At 40.1% G+C, this 14,797-nt stretch overlaps 1 protein-coding gene and 1 long non-coding RNA gene across 12 annotated transcripts; one reads left to right on the forward strand and one right to left on the reverse strand.

The window, feature by feature from the left end:
* Positions 1–3,310: 3,310 nt before the first annotated feature.
* On the reverse strand, positions 3,311–14,468 carry LOC133206762 (uncharacterized). 6 transcript variants are annotated; one of them, XR_009723872.1, is made up of 5 exons: positions 14,354–14,468; positions 13,460–13,565; positions 11,224–11,390; positions 8,652–8,819; positions 3,311–5,290 (listed from the first exon to the last, which is right to left on the reverse strand). It is a non-coding gene; the product is annotated as an uncharacterized LOC133206762 (long non-coding RNA). The 6 variants fall into 6 exon arrangements; XR_009723871.1 differs by having other exon boundaries at positions 11,189–11,390; XR_009723874.1 differs by lacking the exon at positions 11,224–11,390.
* MCMDC2 (minichromosome maintenance domain containing 2) lies at positions 3,501–11,647 on the forward strand. 6 transcript variants are annotated; one of them, XM_061342997.1, is made up of 14 exons: positions 3,501–3,640; positions 3,731–3,861; positions 3,958–4,017; positions 4,330–4,525; positions 5,618–5,740; positions 5,933–6,040; positions 7,241–7,369; positions 7,858–8,089; positions 8,602–8,807; positions 9,073–9,233; positions 9,416–9,592; positions 10,138–10,280; positions 10,814–10,923; positions 11,326–11,645. In XM_061342997.1, the coding sequence occupies exons 1-14, from the start codon at positions 3,541–3,543 to the stop codon at positions 11,490–11,492; spliced, it is 2,043 nt and encodes a 680-aa protein (XP_061198981.1). In that variant the 5' UTR covers positions 3,501–3,540; the 3' UTR covers positions 11,493–11,645. The 6 variants fall into 6 exon arrangements, 5 of the variants coding, with proteins under 5 accessions (XP_061198981.1, XP_061198983.1, XP_061198982.1 ...); XR_009723869.1 differs by lacking the exon at positions 10,138–10,280 and having other exon boundaries at positions 11,326–11,466; XM_061342999.1 differs by lacking the exon at positions 7,858–8,089 and having other exon boundaries at positions 8,685–8,807; positions 11,326–11,647.
* Positions 14,469–14,797: the final 329 nt, after the last annotated feature.

Raw genomic sequence — 14,797 nt, forward strand, 5'->3', positions numbered from 1 at the left:
CTCAATGTTCTGTGGTTTTTGTTCATAAATATATTCTGTTAAATGCCTTGATTTGAGAGAAGTTTGCTAAGACACTGATGAGTAAAAGATAAGTTTCGATATCTAAATCATCTCATTTTTCACTAAGAACTAGCTAAAAGAAATGCTATCCATATTGCATGAAGGTCAGTTTAAAATTGAGAATGTTGGGGAAAAGAGTATCAATTCTTTTGAAATCAATGTTACAACAACAGTGAAACATTAGACAAGTGGAAACAGAAACAGGATTCTGTGCTTATCTGGAGCAGTATCTGCTATAGAACTGAGATCTGCATAGTGCTTAAGTGATGCTGAGCTGCTGCTTCATGAGGTGTTGGAAGGAGTGATTGGGTAAAAGAAGTAAGAATTGACATTGCTATGGAAGGAAAGACCTGCATTGTTTGTGGAAGTGAAGTAGTGGGTTGGCTCTCATTTACTGTGGTGCTGCTCTGGAATTTTGAGAGGTTTGGAAATAGCTGTGCAGATGTTCAGAACAACCAGCAGCTACACGAATCCTATTATTGCCATTATAATAATGAGGAAGCAGCAGCATTGCCCTTTTTGGGGGAAAAAAACCCCAACAAACACAAAACAAACACCAAAACCAAAACAAACACCAAAAAGTCTTTCTGATGGACTTGAAAGCAGAAGTTGATTGTAAGAATGAAGTGTCTGTCATTCTCATACCAGATTTTCACTCTGTATGCTGCTGAAATTATTGTGGGCTACTGTAACTGCCTTAATGGCAAGGAAGTACAGCATTGTGGAGAGACAGGAAGAAGAGGGGATACTTAAGTTGTTGCTGGGGAAGGTAACACCCCTTTCACTTTGTCTTGTACCTAGCTGCCTGACTGTGTGAAGGGTTTTGGGGGGAGGGTTATGACAAATTTAGGGTTTCTTGCCTTTTTGGTGAAGTGTGGATTTGTTAAACATACCACTTGCAGTAGTTCAGTTCACTTTGTTCTGCTGTAAGTTCATGTTGTGAAATGACTCAGTCAGCTCCCACCTTGTGAAGATAACAGACTGGGTACATTATCAGGCAGTAAAGCCTCACAACAGTGCTTCGGCACCTAGTGCTTTTGTTCCACATCTCCCTGCATCCCATGACGATGGGTTTCAAAGTAAGATAGGTTCAGAGTGTCACAGCTCCTTCACCCAGTGCTGAGCTGGCAAGTGAGCTCTGAAGCACTAGTTGGGGTAAAGCCTGGGCAGGAGATAGTCAGCCTACATAGGAACCATCTGTGGTGCTGCCTTTCTGTTTCGGCAGATGAGTAATAAAGGGAGGTAAAATTTGACTTTGTGACTAAAGCAGGGGTTTTTGCCTGTCCTTACTGAAGGGAAGTTATTCCTCCCTTCCGGAGAGGTACATCTCAACCCTGTGAGGAGCAGACCTCTCCTGGTGCCATGGAAGCAAAGGAATGTTCGACCAGCTCTGTTGCTTTGGGCATGGGATGGGAGTGGGAGAGGCAGCAGCAAGATGGACTGGCTGACATGTATGGCAGTTGTAAAAACACAAACTGAATGAAATGCAACAGAAGAAGAAATGTTCTGTGAGATAACTTTTTATTAATAAGAAAAAATGTTTTTACATTGGTATTTAGTGCTTGCTACACTGAGTGCATGACACTTCCCTGTTGCCCTGCCTCATGCACTGGGCAAAGTAAAGCAATGGCCGTGCACCCACAGTAGCCGTGTTTAATGGGGCAGAGGTGCTGGCGGCTGTGCTTGTGCAGCCCCTGGATTTCGGGAGCCGTTCTCAACCGCGGCGCTGCTCTTCAGGGCCCCGGTGGCGGCGCCTCAGGAGGCCGGGGTAGGGAGAACTCGGGCGCTTTTCCCGCCTGGGCCGCGCAGGGCCGTTGCCTCACGGCTGCCCCCGGCTGAGGGCGTGAGGGAGCGGCACCAGCCGGAGGCTCTGGAGCCCCTTGGAACCACCTCGTAAGCGGCACAGCTGACCTCTGCCGCGGGTACAGCGGCGCCCTGAGGGGGAAGGCGCCACGGCCTCTCCCAGATGTGATGTGAACAGCCCGGTCGGTCTCTGTGCTGAACAGGGCGGCGTAGGAACCCGTAGAGCACTTGGGAAGCAGCGCCCGTGAGGTTTATGTGGGGAGGGGAGGTGGGTGGCAGGAGCCAGTATCGCTGGCTGTGGGGGGCACCGATGAACACCATCAGCCCCGTAGTGGGACTGGTCAGACTTTCTGAAGCTTAGGTGATGACAGTATTTAGTGCACGATGACCTGGGCCATAGTTCAGTCCTTCCTAGTCGTGCTTGGTGTCCCTTCTAGCCTGGGGAACACAGGGAGGGGAGGTATAGTGGATCTGTGTGTTTCTGTAACCCCTTCTTGATAACCATTTTGAGGGATGAATCACTGATCATGTAGGAGTAGACCTAAAGAAACTCTGTGTGTGTGTGCGTGTGTGTGTAAATCTCTACTATAAACTATCTTCCAACTTGTGTTTAAAATGCGATGCTTCAGGCACTAAACACATCTACCCGGCCACAGCGTACAACTGTCAGTCAATGGAGTTTGCACTGTGCTGCACTATTGTTGCCCTAGTATTCAGTTACTCATCTCTGATGTTGATCTGTTTGTCTTTCCAAAGCCAGTTCTGTGAACTCCAGGGGATCTTTCATATGCTATGAGCTTTGATTCTTCATCAGCCCAATAACTGTGTGTCTTACTCTCTACTAGGAAGCTAAATCTATTTCTGAAGACTGAAGTGGTATTTTTATATTGGTCATCAACAGAGAGGACAAAGGACGCTTTGTGGAAGAAAATCTGTAAGACAGTAAACCAGATACATATATACAAAATGCTGTAACTTGGCCTTAGTAATCCTCCCTCTAAATTCAGCAAAGCAGTGCTTCGTGGCACGAGATTCCGCTTTAAAAAGAAAATAATAATGCAGCAGTACACAATGAAAGCAGCACTGAAGAGCACAGCCTCCAGTCCAGAACTGTAGTTGTTAAAGCTTTGTCTGTGGGAGTTGGGACTGATCTTCTGTGTACATGGCTGGAAATAAGTGTGTGCAAGATCAGCACCTTAAGTGGGTAATACAGGAGGTAACAGCAGAGTAGGAAAGTCAGATTTAAAAAGGGAAAAAGATGTCCAGTTTTGCACTTCTAGCAGCCAAGACAGACTTCTTAGGTAAAGGAAGTGCTTAAGCCCTACTTCTGATAGGCTGATTATACCTATAAAATATAGAGGGGAGGTTAAGTTAAATGCAAGCTTTCATTTCATGGGTTAGGGCACTGAGCAGTAAAGTAAACCACTGAGAAAAGAAAACACCAGAGCATTCTCCGGGAATTTATTTTGGGAATGTAGTATGCTTCAGCCATTGGAAAGAACTTTCCACTGAGTTTTAAAAATCCTTAGAGAACTGCATAGCTTGAAAAAGAGACTTATTTGTATGGCTTTGTTCATATTTCCCTTTATTGTTATCATAGCATGGCCAGCTCTAACATTGTTTCTTCACAGTTTATTCCAACATTTTGATAAATAGTGCAAAGGTCTTTCTTGGAAGATGCATCGTGAAATACAGAAGATGAGGGAAGTTGCCCTTGTTTACCTGGACAGAAGTGGTGGCCTTCAGAAATTCATGCAGGATTGCAAAAAATACAGTGGTATTACTCAACAGATAGTCTGTTAAATTAACACATAATGTCACATAAGTCTTACATTGTTTTTTATTTGGATAGTTTTTGCTCCTACAGACTCAAAACAAAGTTATGCTGTTTATCGTTTCATTATTTCAATAAACCCTTCTGATATTGCTGAATTAGATGCAACTCTTGGAAACTACATTCTTCATAATCCCATACAAGCTGCACAGATTTTTCAGTCAGTAAGTACAGACTGATAGACAAGAGCAGACAAAAGTACATCTTCTACATTTTAACTAGATTTTCCTTTCTAAAATGAAATGATTTGTCAATCACAGGTGTGCTTCATAGCTATTAAGACATTATCATTAATTGAACAACTGCAGACAGAGGCCCAGGTGAGGCTGCAGTTTTCCTCCATTTAGATCTTAAATCTTTCAAGTATGGTGAAGTATTAACTAGTATTATTTTTATATTAACTTTTCATTTAGCATTTTTTCCTTGGATTGTAGTATTAGTTGTAATTAAAAATAGCTGGAAATCTCACCCAACCCTATTGCAAGAATTTAGAGATAATTAATATGAAACCTCATGCATTTCTGATTTTTCTCATAGCCATATATCACACTGTATGCTTGTCCATGTAAGTAAAGTGGGTTTAAAACAAACAAATATTTTGATGGTATTAATGTGATTGTGTCTCTTGTTAGATCAGTATATTGTTGAAACCAACCCATTTGCCACCTTTACCAAGTTATGTTCTGAGTCTTGCTGCGTTTCCCTTTAATTACACATCTCAAAGATTTTATATGTCTGAAGGAATAGCGATTGCGATGGGAATTGTAACGAAATATACGCAAGGAGCAAGATTTTTTTGTACTGAGGAAACCTGCCAATTTTCTAAAGGTAATAAAAAAAATTGGTACTATTTCAGAAGCTTTATAATAATTTTGATAATTTAAGAGCTAAAACCCCAGCATGACAAAGGCATTTTTCTATGCAGTCTTATTATGCATATATTTTTGTAATGAGCACAGTGTGATTTCTGTTAATTGAAAGCAGTGGACCCTGCCAGTGGTTGCTCAGCATTATTAAATGTTTTGGAAGCACAGTAATGCCAGCAATCCATTTTCCTAATGATTAAGATAATTCATTAAATTATATTGACATACATATTTTCTCATATAAACTGAAAGAAAAAAAAAAGCTAAGCTAGCAGAATACTTTTTTTCCCTTGGAAACTGTGTTTCTGTGTGTATTTGTATACTGTAGAACAGTATTCTTAAGTGACTGGCAAAAACTGCTAGTGTAGAACAAGTTTGTTTTAGTAAGTAGCTCACTTCAGTGGAACAACTTCTTTCAGTAATATTACTGAACTGCCTGCATCATTGCAGGATTAGGCCTTAAGGACTTTTAAGTCTGTCTGCTTCTTCCTGTAACATAGACCATGAATGATAAAAGAAAAGCCAAATCCCAAAGTTAGGAGACTGCAGAATAAATCATGATACCTTTATGAGGGCACGTACCTTTCGTAATGAGTATCTGTTTTTCCAATGGCATTTCCAGGCCAGGCAGAGGCGGCAGTGGCTTCCGTCCCGCCGCTCAGAAAGCCGCCCCAAGCTGTTCTGCGTGCGAATATGCCGTAGGAACTACTGCCATCTTGTGGTCAGCCTGCAATAAATGACAGAGATCATTTTAGTGGAGGCATAGTACATGAACGTATGCTCATCCAAAGAAACACGATACATTTGGCAGTTCAGTGTCCAGTATTTTAACCATAGAATCATCGCATGGTTTGGGCTGGAATGGACCTTTAAGTTCATCTGGTTCCAAACCCCCTGCCATAGGCAGGGACATGTCCCACTATACAACACAAAGCCTCATTTACCCTGGCCTTGAACACTTACAGAGGGGGGGTATCATGTCTATACAGAATAATAAATTTAAAATGAAAGCCATGTCCTCATTTTAAATGTTCCATAAATAATTTCTTTTTAGGGTTTAGGTACATAAGAGTGCATCTCCCTGGAGCTACAGAATCTGCCACAGTGAGAAATGATTTTGTGTGTGGTTTGTGTTCTTCGCCACTGCAGGAAGACATGAAATTTAGAGTACTTGGTGGTATGACCTATGTAGTTTTATCTGTATTACTTTCCTACTTCTGTTAAACAGTAAGTAAGCAAAATGGTGAAATGGAAAAAGCTTGAAAATCATAGGACCATAAAATAAACCAGTCATTTAATAAAAATAATACTACTAAAAGCCACACTGTTTTCTAGATAACTAACCTTTTCTTTGCCTTTGTTTTGAAAGATAAGCAAATAGTTGAAATGATTGATGCAAAAGTTCTGAATGCTTTGAAAGGATATTCCAATGATAAATCACATTTCAGGATTCAGACCTTCACAGTTTTCTTGAGAGGTAAGCTGAATTTTGGAGTTTTGTCAAAAATGGTTAAGAATTGAAAGCTAACAATCTGTTTCATTTGCCTTATAGGCCCATTTCTCTGGACAAAATGGTGATACTCATAACTTATATTGCAGTTTTTTAATAAGATTAGGAGGAAAAAATGCATTAATGTAGGTGACTAAACAGTATACACATGTGATTGAAGAATGCACATGGCAAAACTGTTGTGTTCACTTCTATATAAATAAAATCCCCCAGCCAGCTTTGCAGTATCACAGCCTAACTGCAGCTTGTTTTTTCCTCCTTGTTAATTCCTTTGGTCACACTGATTTGTACTAATTTCATGCATTTTTAACATCCTTCCCCAGTATAGCTGTTTCACATTCCATCAGGATTTTGGCTTCTACTACCACTACCTTGCACTGCAAACATTAAATGGTTTCCAGTGTGAATATCCAACTAAAATCACAACTCCTCAACATAATTCCATTAATTTTCTTAAAAAAGCAAAATACCTACCATTCAAAAAGTCTATGGAAGTATATAGTTAATTCATTGAAAGCTAAGTAGGAAAAAACTAATAATAATAAAATTATGAAAATAATAAAAATACCAGTAGATGAGATACCATGAGTTCTGCATGCATTAAATTTCCACTGGCTTCAGTGATCACTGAGGTCAGACCAGGTCTCGCAGCTGAGATTCAGACATGGTTGGATGTAGCTTTCCCTTCCTAGAAATAAATGTGATGATTTTTTTTTTAATTAAGAAACACAGAAATACAAATCTTCCTAAAGGCATTTGTGTGTCATTCTGAAATTCTCCATTTTATTGTCTTTTTCTCTGACATCACGTAGGACAGTAACTGATACCAGAATGACCACAAGTTTCAGAGTAGGAATGCATACCTGCAAACAACTATGCATTTCCTTTTCAATGCAAAGCTAAATGCATCATCCATTTTCTTCATGAGGAGTCTGCTTTTTCTCACCCCTTGTGCCTTCCTTACCTATTACACTGATCAATTATAATTGTATGCATTCTATTCTAGTCCATTATGGTAAACCTGGCAGCCAACTGTTATTTTCTCCAATTAAAGCGTAAAATAGAACCATTCAGAATGTTGTTTCTGACCATGTCTTTTTAACTAAGTGGTTTATACCTCACACATCTGCAGGTTTCTCCCCTCCCCCTCCGTTTTTTTATTTCTAGATGAACTGGCCAATAAAATGAAAATGGGAAACCACTACAAGATTATAGGAATTCCAGCTTGTGTACAAAATGGCTTACAAGCTACAGCATGTATAGAAATCAATAGCATACAGCTCTGTAAACCAAGTGGTAAGAAAGTTCCATTAAAAATCTTTTAGAACAAAATCTTGAGAACTGGTGGAGTTTTGTTATCTGGAGGCCCAGGTTATTAAACCACTCTGGGACTTTTCTTCTGTTTGCAATGCATGCTTTCTGTTCCTTGAGAACATCTTCCTTTGCCCACTTTCCATACATTGGGAAACTACATCATTATTTACTGCAGTCCTTCCAACTTCTCTTTCCAAATTTTCCTATCCATTGGAAACTATTTTAAAATCATACATTAGATAAACCTGGTATTTCAGTTTGTTATTCCTTTGTCAGTTTTAGCAGATCATGTCTGCTAGCTTTTAGTAGTAAAATTAATGGTGTCAGATATTTACATTCTAAATCTGTGCTTAATACATAAACATAATTCTTTGTCAGGTTTGCATCAAGACTAAACTGGTGATTTGTTCTCATATATCTGAACAGCTGTCTTATTAAGCATTTGTTAACCTGTACTTTGTTTTCATTAGGTCCTTCTTTTGTCAGTGACAATTTTAAGTATCTGCTGTCACTGACTGCAAGTTCATGCTGGAGGTTTACTGCCATCCTTGCCAATATCTTTGCTTCTGAAGTTGTTCCACCAGGCACTTACAATACGCTCAAACTGGCAATACTGCTGAGTCTAGTACAGACGTGTGAAAAAGAAAATGCAGATTACCTGGATCTGTTGATTGTGACAACTGACACGTTAGTAATTGATAGGTAAAGAGATTGCTTATTTTTCACATAGGTTAGAATGAAAAAATGAGTATTTTTAAAAATAATAGTAAGTGCACGCAGAGCTTGCAGATTCCCACCCAGCCTTTTCATTTATCCCAGATGGTCAGGATTACTAATCCCTTACCTTTCTAGATTGTGGCAAGTTTCTTTAGAAGAGGAACAGGAATTAACAATATAGGGTTAAGTTATGAGACTTCTCTGGAATTACTTCTATTGCAAACCACAATTTGCCTCACGTTAAATCCATAAGGAATACAGTCCTGCTGGGAGCTGTTGCAGAGGTGGCTTGGCCTCCTACGTTTGTGTACTTTGGACACAAGTTACTTTAAACATTTAAGTTTTGACACTGGTTTTATGTTTAGGTTTTACGTTGGGTTTGTTGTTGCTTCTTAGTGAGTCTTAATATATGCAAATACCATTATAAAGTGTTGTTAGATTTTGAAAACTGAACAATAACTTTACAATTTGTGACTGACAGCTGTTCAATGTTTTAGGCTTCTGAATTACAGCCTCTGTCTTCTGCCTCGTGGCATACGACACCCACCTTGCAGTGACATTTTCCCTTCCGTGTCCAAAGACAAACACGGAACTGGAAGCGCTAGTATTCAAGCTTGCAGTGCTGTGCTGGCCAAGGGTGGCATCTGCTACATAGGAGACCTGGCTTCATATAAAAAGGATAAACTTGAACTTCTACAGTCAGGTAATCTTATGCCTAATGAGGGGACAGAACAAAACAAACATGCAAGTTTATGGCCCTCAAATGCTGTGAAAAGCTTTAAGCTGGTTTTAGTAAGTCTGTGTAAAAAAAAAATGACAAAAAAGCCCAGGTCTTGTAAGCTTACATTTGCTACACAGGCAAACATCACTCCATTGTGACAATTCGGTAAATACATAATCGTGGCTGGTTTCAGATAGTGTGTGTGGGGGGATTAGGATTTAAACTGATGTATTTTTTCTTACCCTAGTGCTAGAGAGCAGAACAACAACAGTCTTCATTCCTGGGAAGAAGTATGGAGAAGAGGCTGACCAGCAAGTTACTATTTCGCTTCAAACCAACTTTTGGTCTTACGTGGATTCTTCCTCAAAGAAACATATACAAAAGGACAACTTTTTAATTGGACAGATGGTAAAGCACACACCTTGTTATGACTAACTGTATTACAGCAGCCATGCGTTTACTTTTATTGTTTCATGAGTTCAAATAACCATAATCAAATTTGTATTTCCCGAAAAGTCACATCTTCAGTGACTTGAGCTCATCATGCTAAACTGTAGCAGCTGTTTTCTTTCTCTGGGTCTTCCCTCTAGGACATGAGTTTGATTCCACCTAACCTTGTAGATGGATTTGGACTTTTGATACACAGTGAGTTTCCTTCATGCCAACAATCTTCACCTCTGGTACACCATATCTTGAAAAAAGCCATTCATCCTGAAGCCATGCTGTACAAAGTCTCCCAGCAGTTCAGAATGCAGGATTATGAGGAGGTAACAAATACTACCCAGCAATTTAAGTGCATTATACTTGGGAATATCATACTGTTTCTGGGATTGGAAGGTTCTCTCCACACATTCAGACTGCTAACACTAATTTTCTATACTTCCCCACCCCACCCAACATTCCCACCAGCACTAACAGGATCATTGACAACATTAGCTTCAGTTCCTCAAAAGGACCAGCATAAGAAATCCCATTTGAACTTGTTTCTGAAAAGCATCCTGGGTTAACACTGACATGAGAACTGATCTCCAGTACCTACTTTTGACCGCAATATTTTACAATTAGTAGTAAAAGTTAGTATTCCATTCTAAGTAAACTGTCAATGCCTCTAGAATAATTAACAGATGATTCTGTTTAGCATCTGCGATGCATTCCTTATACACAGCTGAATGGTGACAGCTGTCTTAAAAAAACTATTTCTAGAATACACTGCCTAAACTACATTACTCTGCTATTGGCATGTTACAAGGTATAAAAAAGGTAAATTCTTCATTTTCCAGTTAAATATTAAAATGTATACCCCCCTCTCCAGTTTATTTCGTTTGCTAAGAATCTTCATGTTGAACTGAGTCCAGAAGCAGAAAACCTCATTCAGGGCTACTATCTTGCAAGTCGCAGAGTGAGAAGAGATTCTAGTCATGGATCAACACTATCAGCATCTGCGCTAAAAATTCTGTATGTCCTACTTTTCATAGTAAAGGAAACACACCTACATTTCAAACAAACGGTGCTGAGCTCCTCAGGAGCTTGCTAAGTAGAAATCTAGACAGGACTCAAAGTTTTGAACAGTTCAAGCATAAAGAATCTCACAATTTATAAATGCCATTTATTTTATGCATTGATGGGGGGGGAGTTTAAAGAACTTTGCCAGGCAAACCCCATGATTTAAGAAACAACTTTCAATATTAAAGCTATCTAGAAAAATGGGATTTTAGTTATTACAGCTTGCTGTTATGCAAACAAGGGTATTAACAGTATATAATATGCCAACTTCCACTGCTTTCAGAGCATGAGAAAATCATGCCTAGTAACACACACCTTGTCAGTGACAAGTAACTGCACAGTATCTGGGGGAGTTACACAGACAAAATACAAGAAAAACCCACTTGTGTTAACTTTTGAGGTATGGAAGTGCTTGAAGCAGCACAGTACATACTACATTCATGTACACAATATTTATTTCTGACACACTTGTATTAATCTCTCAGGATTTCACTGTCTAAGGCTCATGCTAAACTAAGTTTAAGAAAGAAGGTACTTAAGGAAGACGCGTTGATTGCCATCTTGTTCCTTGAATCATCTCTGACCCTAAAACACGGTAACTAATGCAACTCAAGTCTTTAGTCTTGGTAGTTTTCAGATTTTGTCAGTTTGAAAAACGTTTGTATCATTGATTGCAGTAACAGCTCATTTCAAATCAAAGTCCAGAACTTGCACTGAAGACTTTGACACACAGTTAGTGCTGTCCTTTACGCTGGTAGAGTTCCCTCCCTGGAGAAATGGAACACAAGGGTTGGGGGGCTAAGGTTAGTTGTTGTTTATCTAGCATTAGTCACAAATTTGACACTTGAGACAAGGATTACTATCTAACACTCCATAACATAACCTTCTATGTTACCATTTAAGTAATCTGTGTCACAGCTTTTTTTCCCCTTCAAATGGAAGGTCCGGCAAAAGTTTATCACACATCTTTTAGCACAAGTCTTTCTTCTTTGCTTAGGCAAGTCTGCGTTATGCATAGCACCAAATCCTCTGTTTCCATTTGACCTCAGTGATGAAAACTCCCTGCAACAGAGAGACCATTACCTCATGCAGTGTCACCATCAACTGCTGAAGTTCATTGGTGCATATGGCCCAGGAATTCACATTAACACTAACGAAGAGTGAAAAGTCCATTGTGCAAGTAAAGTAAAGCCTGAATCTTTAGGCTTCTGAGACTGCAGATAGAAATACACAACTAATAAGTTTCTAGTGTTTTTGTCAGACAGTTCAGTGCTGGTTTGCTAAGGAATAAAGCAAGGTTGACAAGATTTAATTACAAACTTTGTGAATTGTTTGTAATTAGATCTTGTCAAAGTGTTGTTTGAGAGGCAGGAGTTACATCTTCATCCTGAGAGGCCACAGCTACAGAATAAAGCCAGAACCTGAACTTTACTTCCTGGTTACCACTGTTCATCCACAGCTAAGTAAGGAGTAAAGCAGGACTTTTAATAAGACTACAACTAAGAATTAAACCAGGAGTTTAGAATCTGTCTCCAAGAAGTTTCTCTTGTTGTTCTTTTTAAATACACCACCCAGTGAGGGGTGGTAGGTTTCCAGCATACGCCAACTTTCTTAAATTACTCATGCTCTGTAAATTGTAAAATGTATAAAAGCGTCACCATGCTGCTTGATGTTCTGTGTCTTAGTTTCACATTACAGCGCCATTTTAGCGCAGGATGCCCAGTGTGCTCCTGCAGTTAAAAAACCTCAGTAGTTCCACATTACTTTGTAGATATTGCAGGGGAGAGCAGAACCTTACAGGAAAGTGAAACAAAAAAGCTATTAGACAACCTGGTGGGTAGGCAGCTCAGTGAGATCAACTCTTATCTCACTGCAAAAAACAGTGTAAAGAGTGGTGTGGTAGAAGATGAGGTGTTCAAGACACCACATGGTTTTACAACTATGGACTTTCCTGAATTCCATCTTCCTGACAAGGATACGGTAATAGAGAGAACACTGACCAAGTTTTACACCCAAGACAGCCCTGGTTAAAAAAAGGCAGCAGAAAAATTGTACAAGCTTTCTGTCAGCTCTTGACAAGCTGAAAACCAAAGGTTTGCTTGGTTTGACTCCTACCCAGGGTATCCAGCAGGATGTACCGCTCGCATCGCCTCAACAAAAAACTAGTCATTGAAAACAGAAACCCAAGATTTTACTCATACACACACTGCCAAAACCACTCTGATTTAGACAATTTTTCCTACAGATTTTAACACTTGATTTACTCAATTTTGTTCTATTTGGTACATTCAAATACTCAGTTTTTTCAAATGCCCACAGGACCATTTCCCTTTCTAGAGTTTCACCTGAACATCATTTGAGGATTGTTCACAGAACAGCTGTTCCCTTGCCTTGCTGTTGAATCAAGCCATATTTCTGAGGAACAGGAAGGGCCAGGAAAGCATTTCCAAGCACATTAGAACTCCGAATTTCAGGCTGCTGTTTCAAGCTAAGGACAGACAGAACAGAAAAAAAGGAATTTCACAATTAGTGTTCTGTGCCCTTAACTGATCTTACACAAAGATGCTAACTGCACTGGCATTATCAGAGTCAAAGATACACATCAGAAAAAATTCAGATGGGTAAACGGCAAAGATTTCATCATTATGCCAGCAAAAGTTCTCCTAAAATAAACTTAATACAACAGCTTTTTAAATCACTATTTTTGCAAAGCTGTATTAAGGAAGGTACATCCTCAGAAAAGGGTTTTCTCTAAAAGGAGCATAGCTTTTATTATAGAATCATGAAATGGTTTGTGACTTAAAGATCATCCAGTTCCACCCCCCCCTTGCCACAGGCAGGGACATCTTCCACTATACAAGGTTGCTCAGTACCCTATTCAGTGTGACCTTATCTTCACCTCTCCCCAGTTTCTTCTGGGCGGTTTCAAGCAATAAATTAGAAGACAAGCAGCAATACCACAACTGAAGGTCAACAAAGGCAGGCAATAGTCCAGAAGTGTTCCTAACAGGCAACACTTCCTGCTGATGGAAGCCTGCACAGCGTCAGGCAGCAGCAAGTGTGGTCACTACAGGCCTTCATCAATACCACTTACCAGTTACTTAACTAGTTTTGTAAAAAAAGCAACTTACCACCTTAAATACCCATTCTTCTAGAGGTGGATGGAGTCTACCGTTGGCTGTATGTGCATACGCAGGTTTTGGAGACAGTGGAGAAGGTCATCTGAAGTCACAGCACCTTTAAAATGATGAATAAAATCAGAACTGATGGTAGCAAATCAAACAGGGAAAACCCTCATAATTAGCTGGCACCTCAGATGCAAGACTGCTCATCACACATTTCAGCTGGGTAAACGGCAAAGAGTGATCATCATCATGCCAGCAAACAGGTTCCTGCCTGTTGTAAGGCTGCTGTAATGTTCCTAAGGTATCAAACACAAGGGGATTTGTTTGTCTCAAGAGACTCACTTCTATAACCTTAAAGAGAGCCTTGTTTGTAACTATTAAGCGCAGAATGGTTTCAGTAGAGCTAGAAGCAAGAGAAAAAAAGCTTTCAGTACAGAAATACAGGTCCCTCCCTGTTAATTCAAGCCCCAGGTGCCAAGTATCTTTCCAGAGGTGAAGTTTAGTGCTGCAGCCACCTTTCCGTTCAGGATATATTCCAACAGACTGACACAGCTAAGTGCCAGCAGAGGCAGTGACTGTTCTTCAATCTCACTTAGTTCTCCACAGCAGAAGCCTTGTTTCCCATCCCAGTTAAAAACTAAATTCTCTGATACTATTACAAGCCTCTCGCTTACAATTCCTTCAGAGTTCTTGGGTTACACCTGATTTGGAGCACATCTGGGAGGTTTTACAGCTGGCGGAACAGCTTCTGTTATTGAGTTCCAACCTCTTAACACTACACGCAAGCATATTCCTCCCTGTTCCACCTCTAAGAGAATTTACAAGCCAAAAAACATCTTCAGAACTCTAGATTTCGGAAGGCTTTCCTCAGCATTTTTAGGTACAGGAAGAAATAATTACTTCTGTAGCTCCAGAATTCATGTGACATCTTTCTGCTTGCAAGGCAACAGCATAGCAGGGTCCAGACTGAGGATTCCCAAAGCCAGTAACAAACTCACAACTTCACTTGCTGCCTGAAACGGTGAAAAGAAATCAAAGCCATTTCATTTAGAGAACTCCACTGCTGAGCCAGTAGCCAAAAGTATTGACACTTCCTTGGGGAAAGTAAGCCAGTCAAACAAACAGCAACCTCACTGCTGCCTTTGTCACTACCTGGGGAAAAAAACCTACTGACAGCACCAGCTGAGCTGGTGGTTAGACAAGATTCACCTAGAGAGCTCCTGCATCAAGAATGACTGATTGCAGGAATGCTACACTAATCCTGAGGAACAGCCATCCCTGGGGAGAGGAGTACCCCAGCAGGGTACAGCCTTTAACCCCAGCCCACCCACCACTACTGACCCA

The sequence above is a fragment of the Neopsephotus bourkii genome, unplaced genomic scaffold (assembly GCF_033783945.1).
Source record: "Neopsephotus bourkii isolate Nb327-2 ecotype Australia unplaced genomic scaffold, CSIRO-AGI_Nbou_v1 NB_1820, whole genome shotgun sequence".
In the NCBI taxonomy this organism is placed as follows: domain Eukaryota; kingdom Metazoa; phylum Chordata; class Aves; order Psittaciformes; family Psittacidae; genus Neopsephotus; species Neopsephotus bourkii.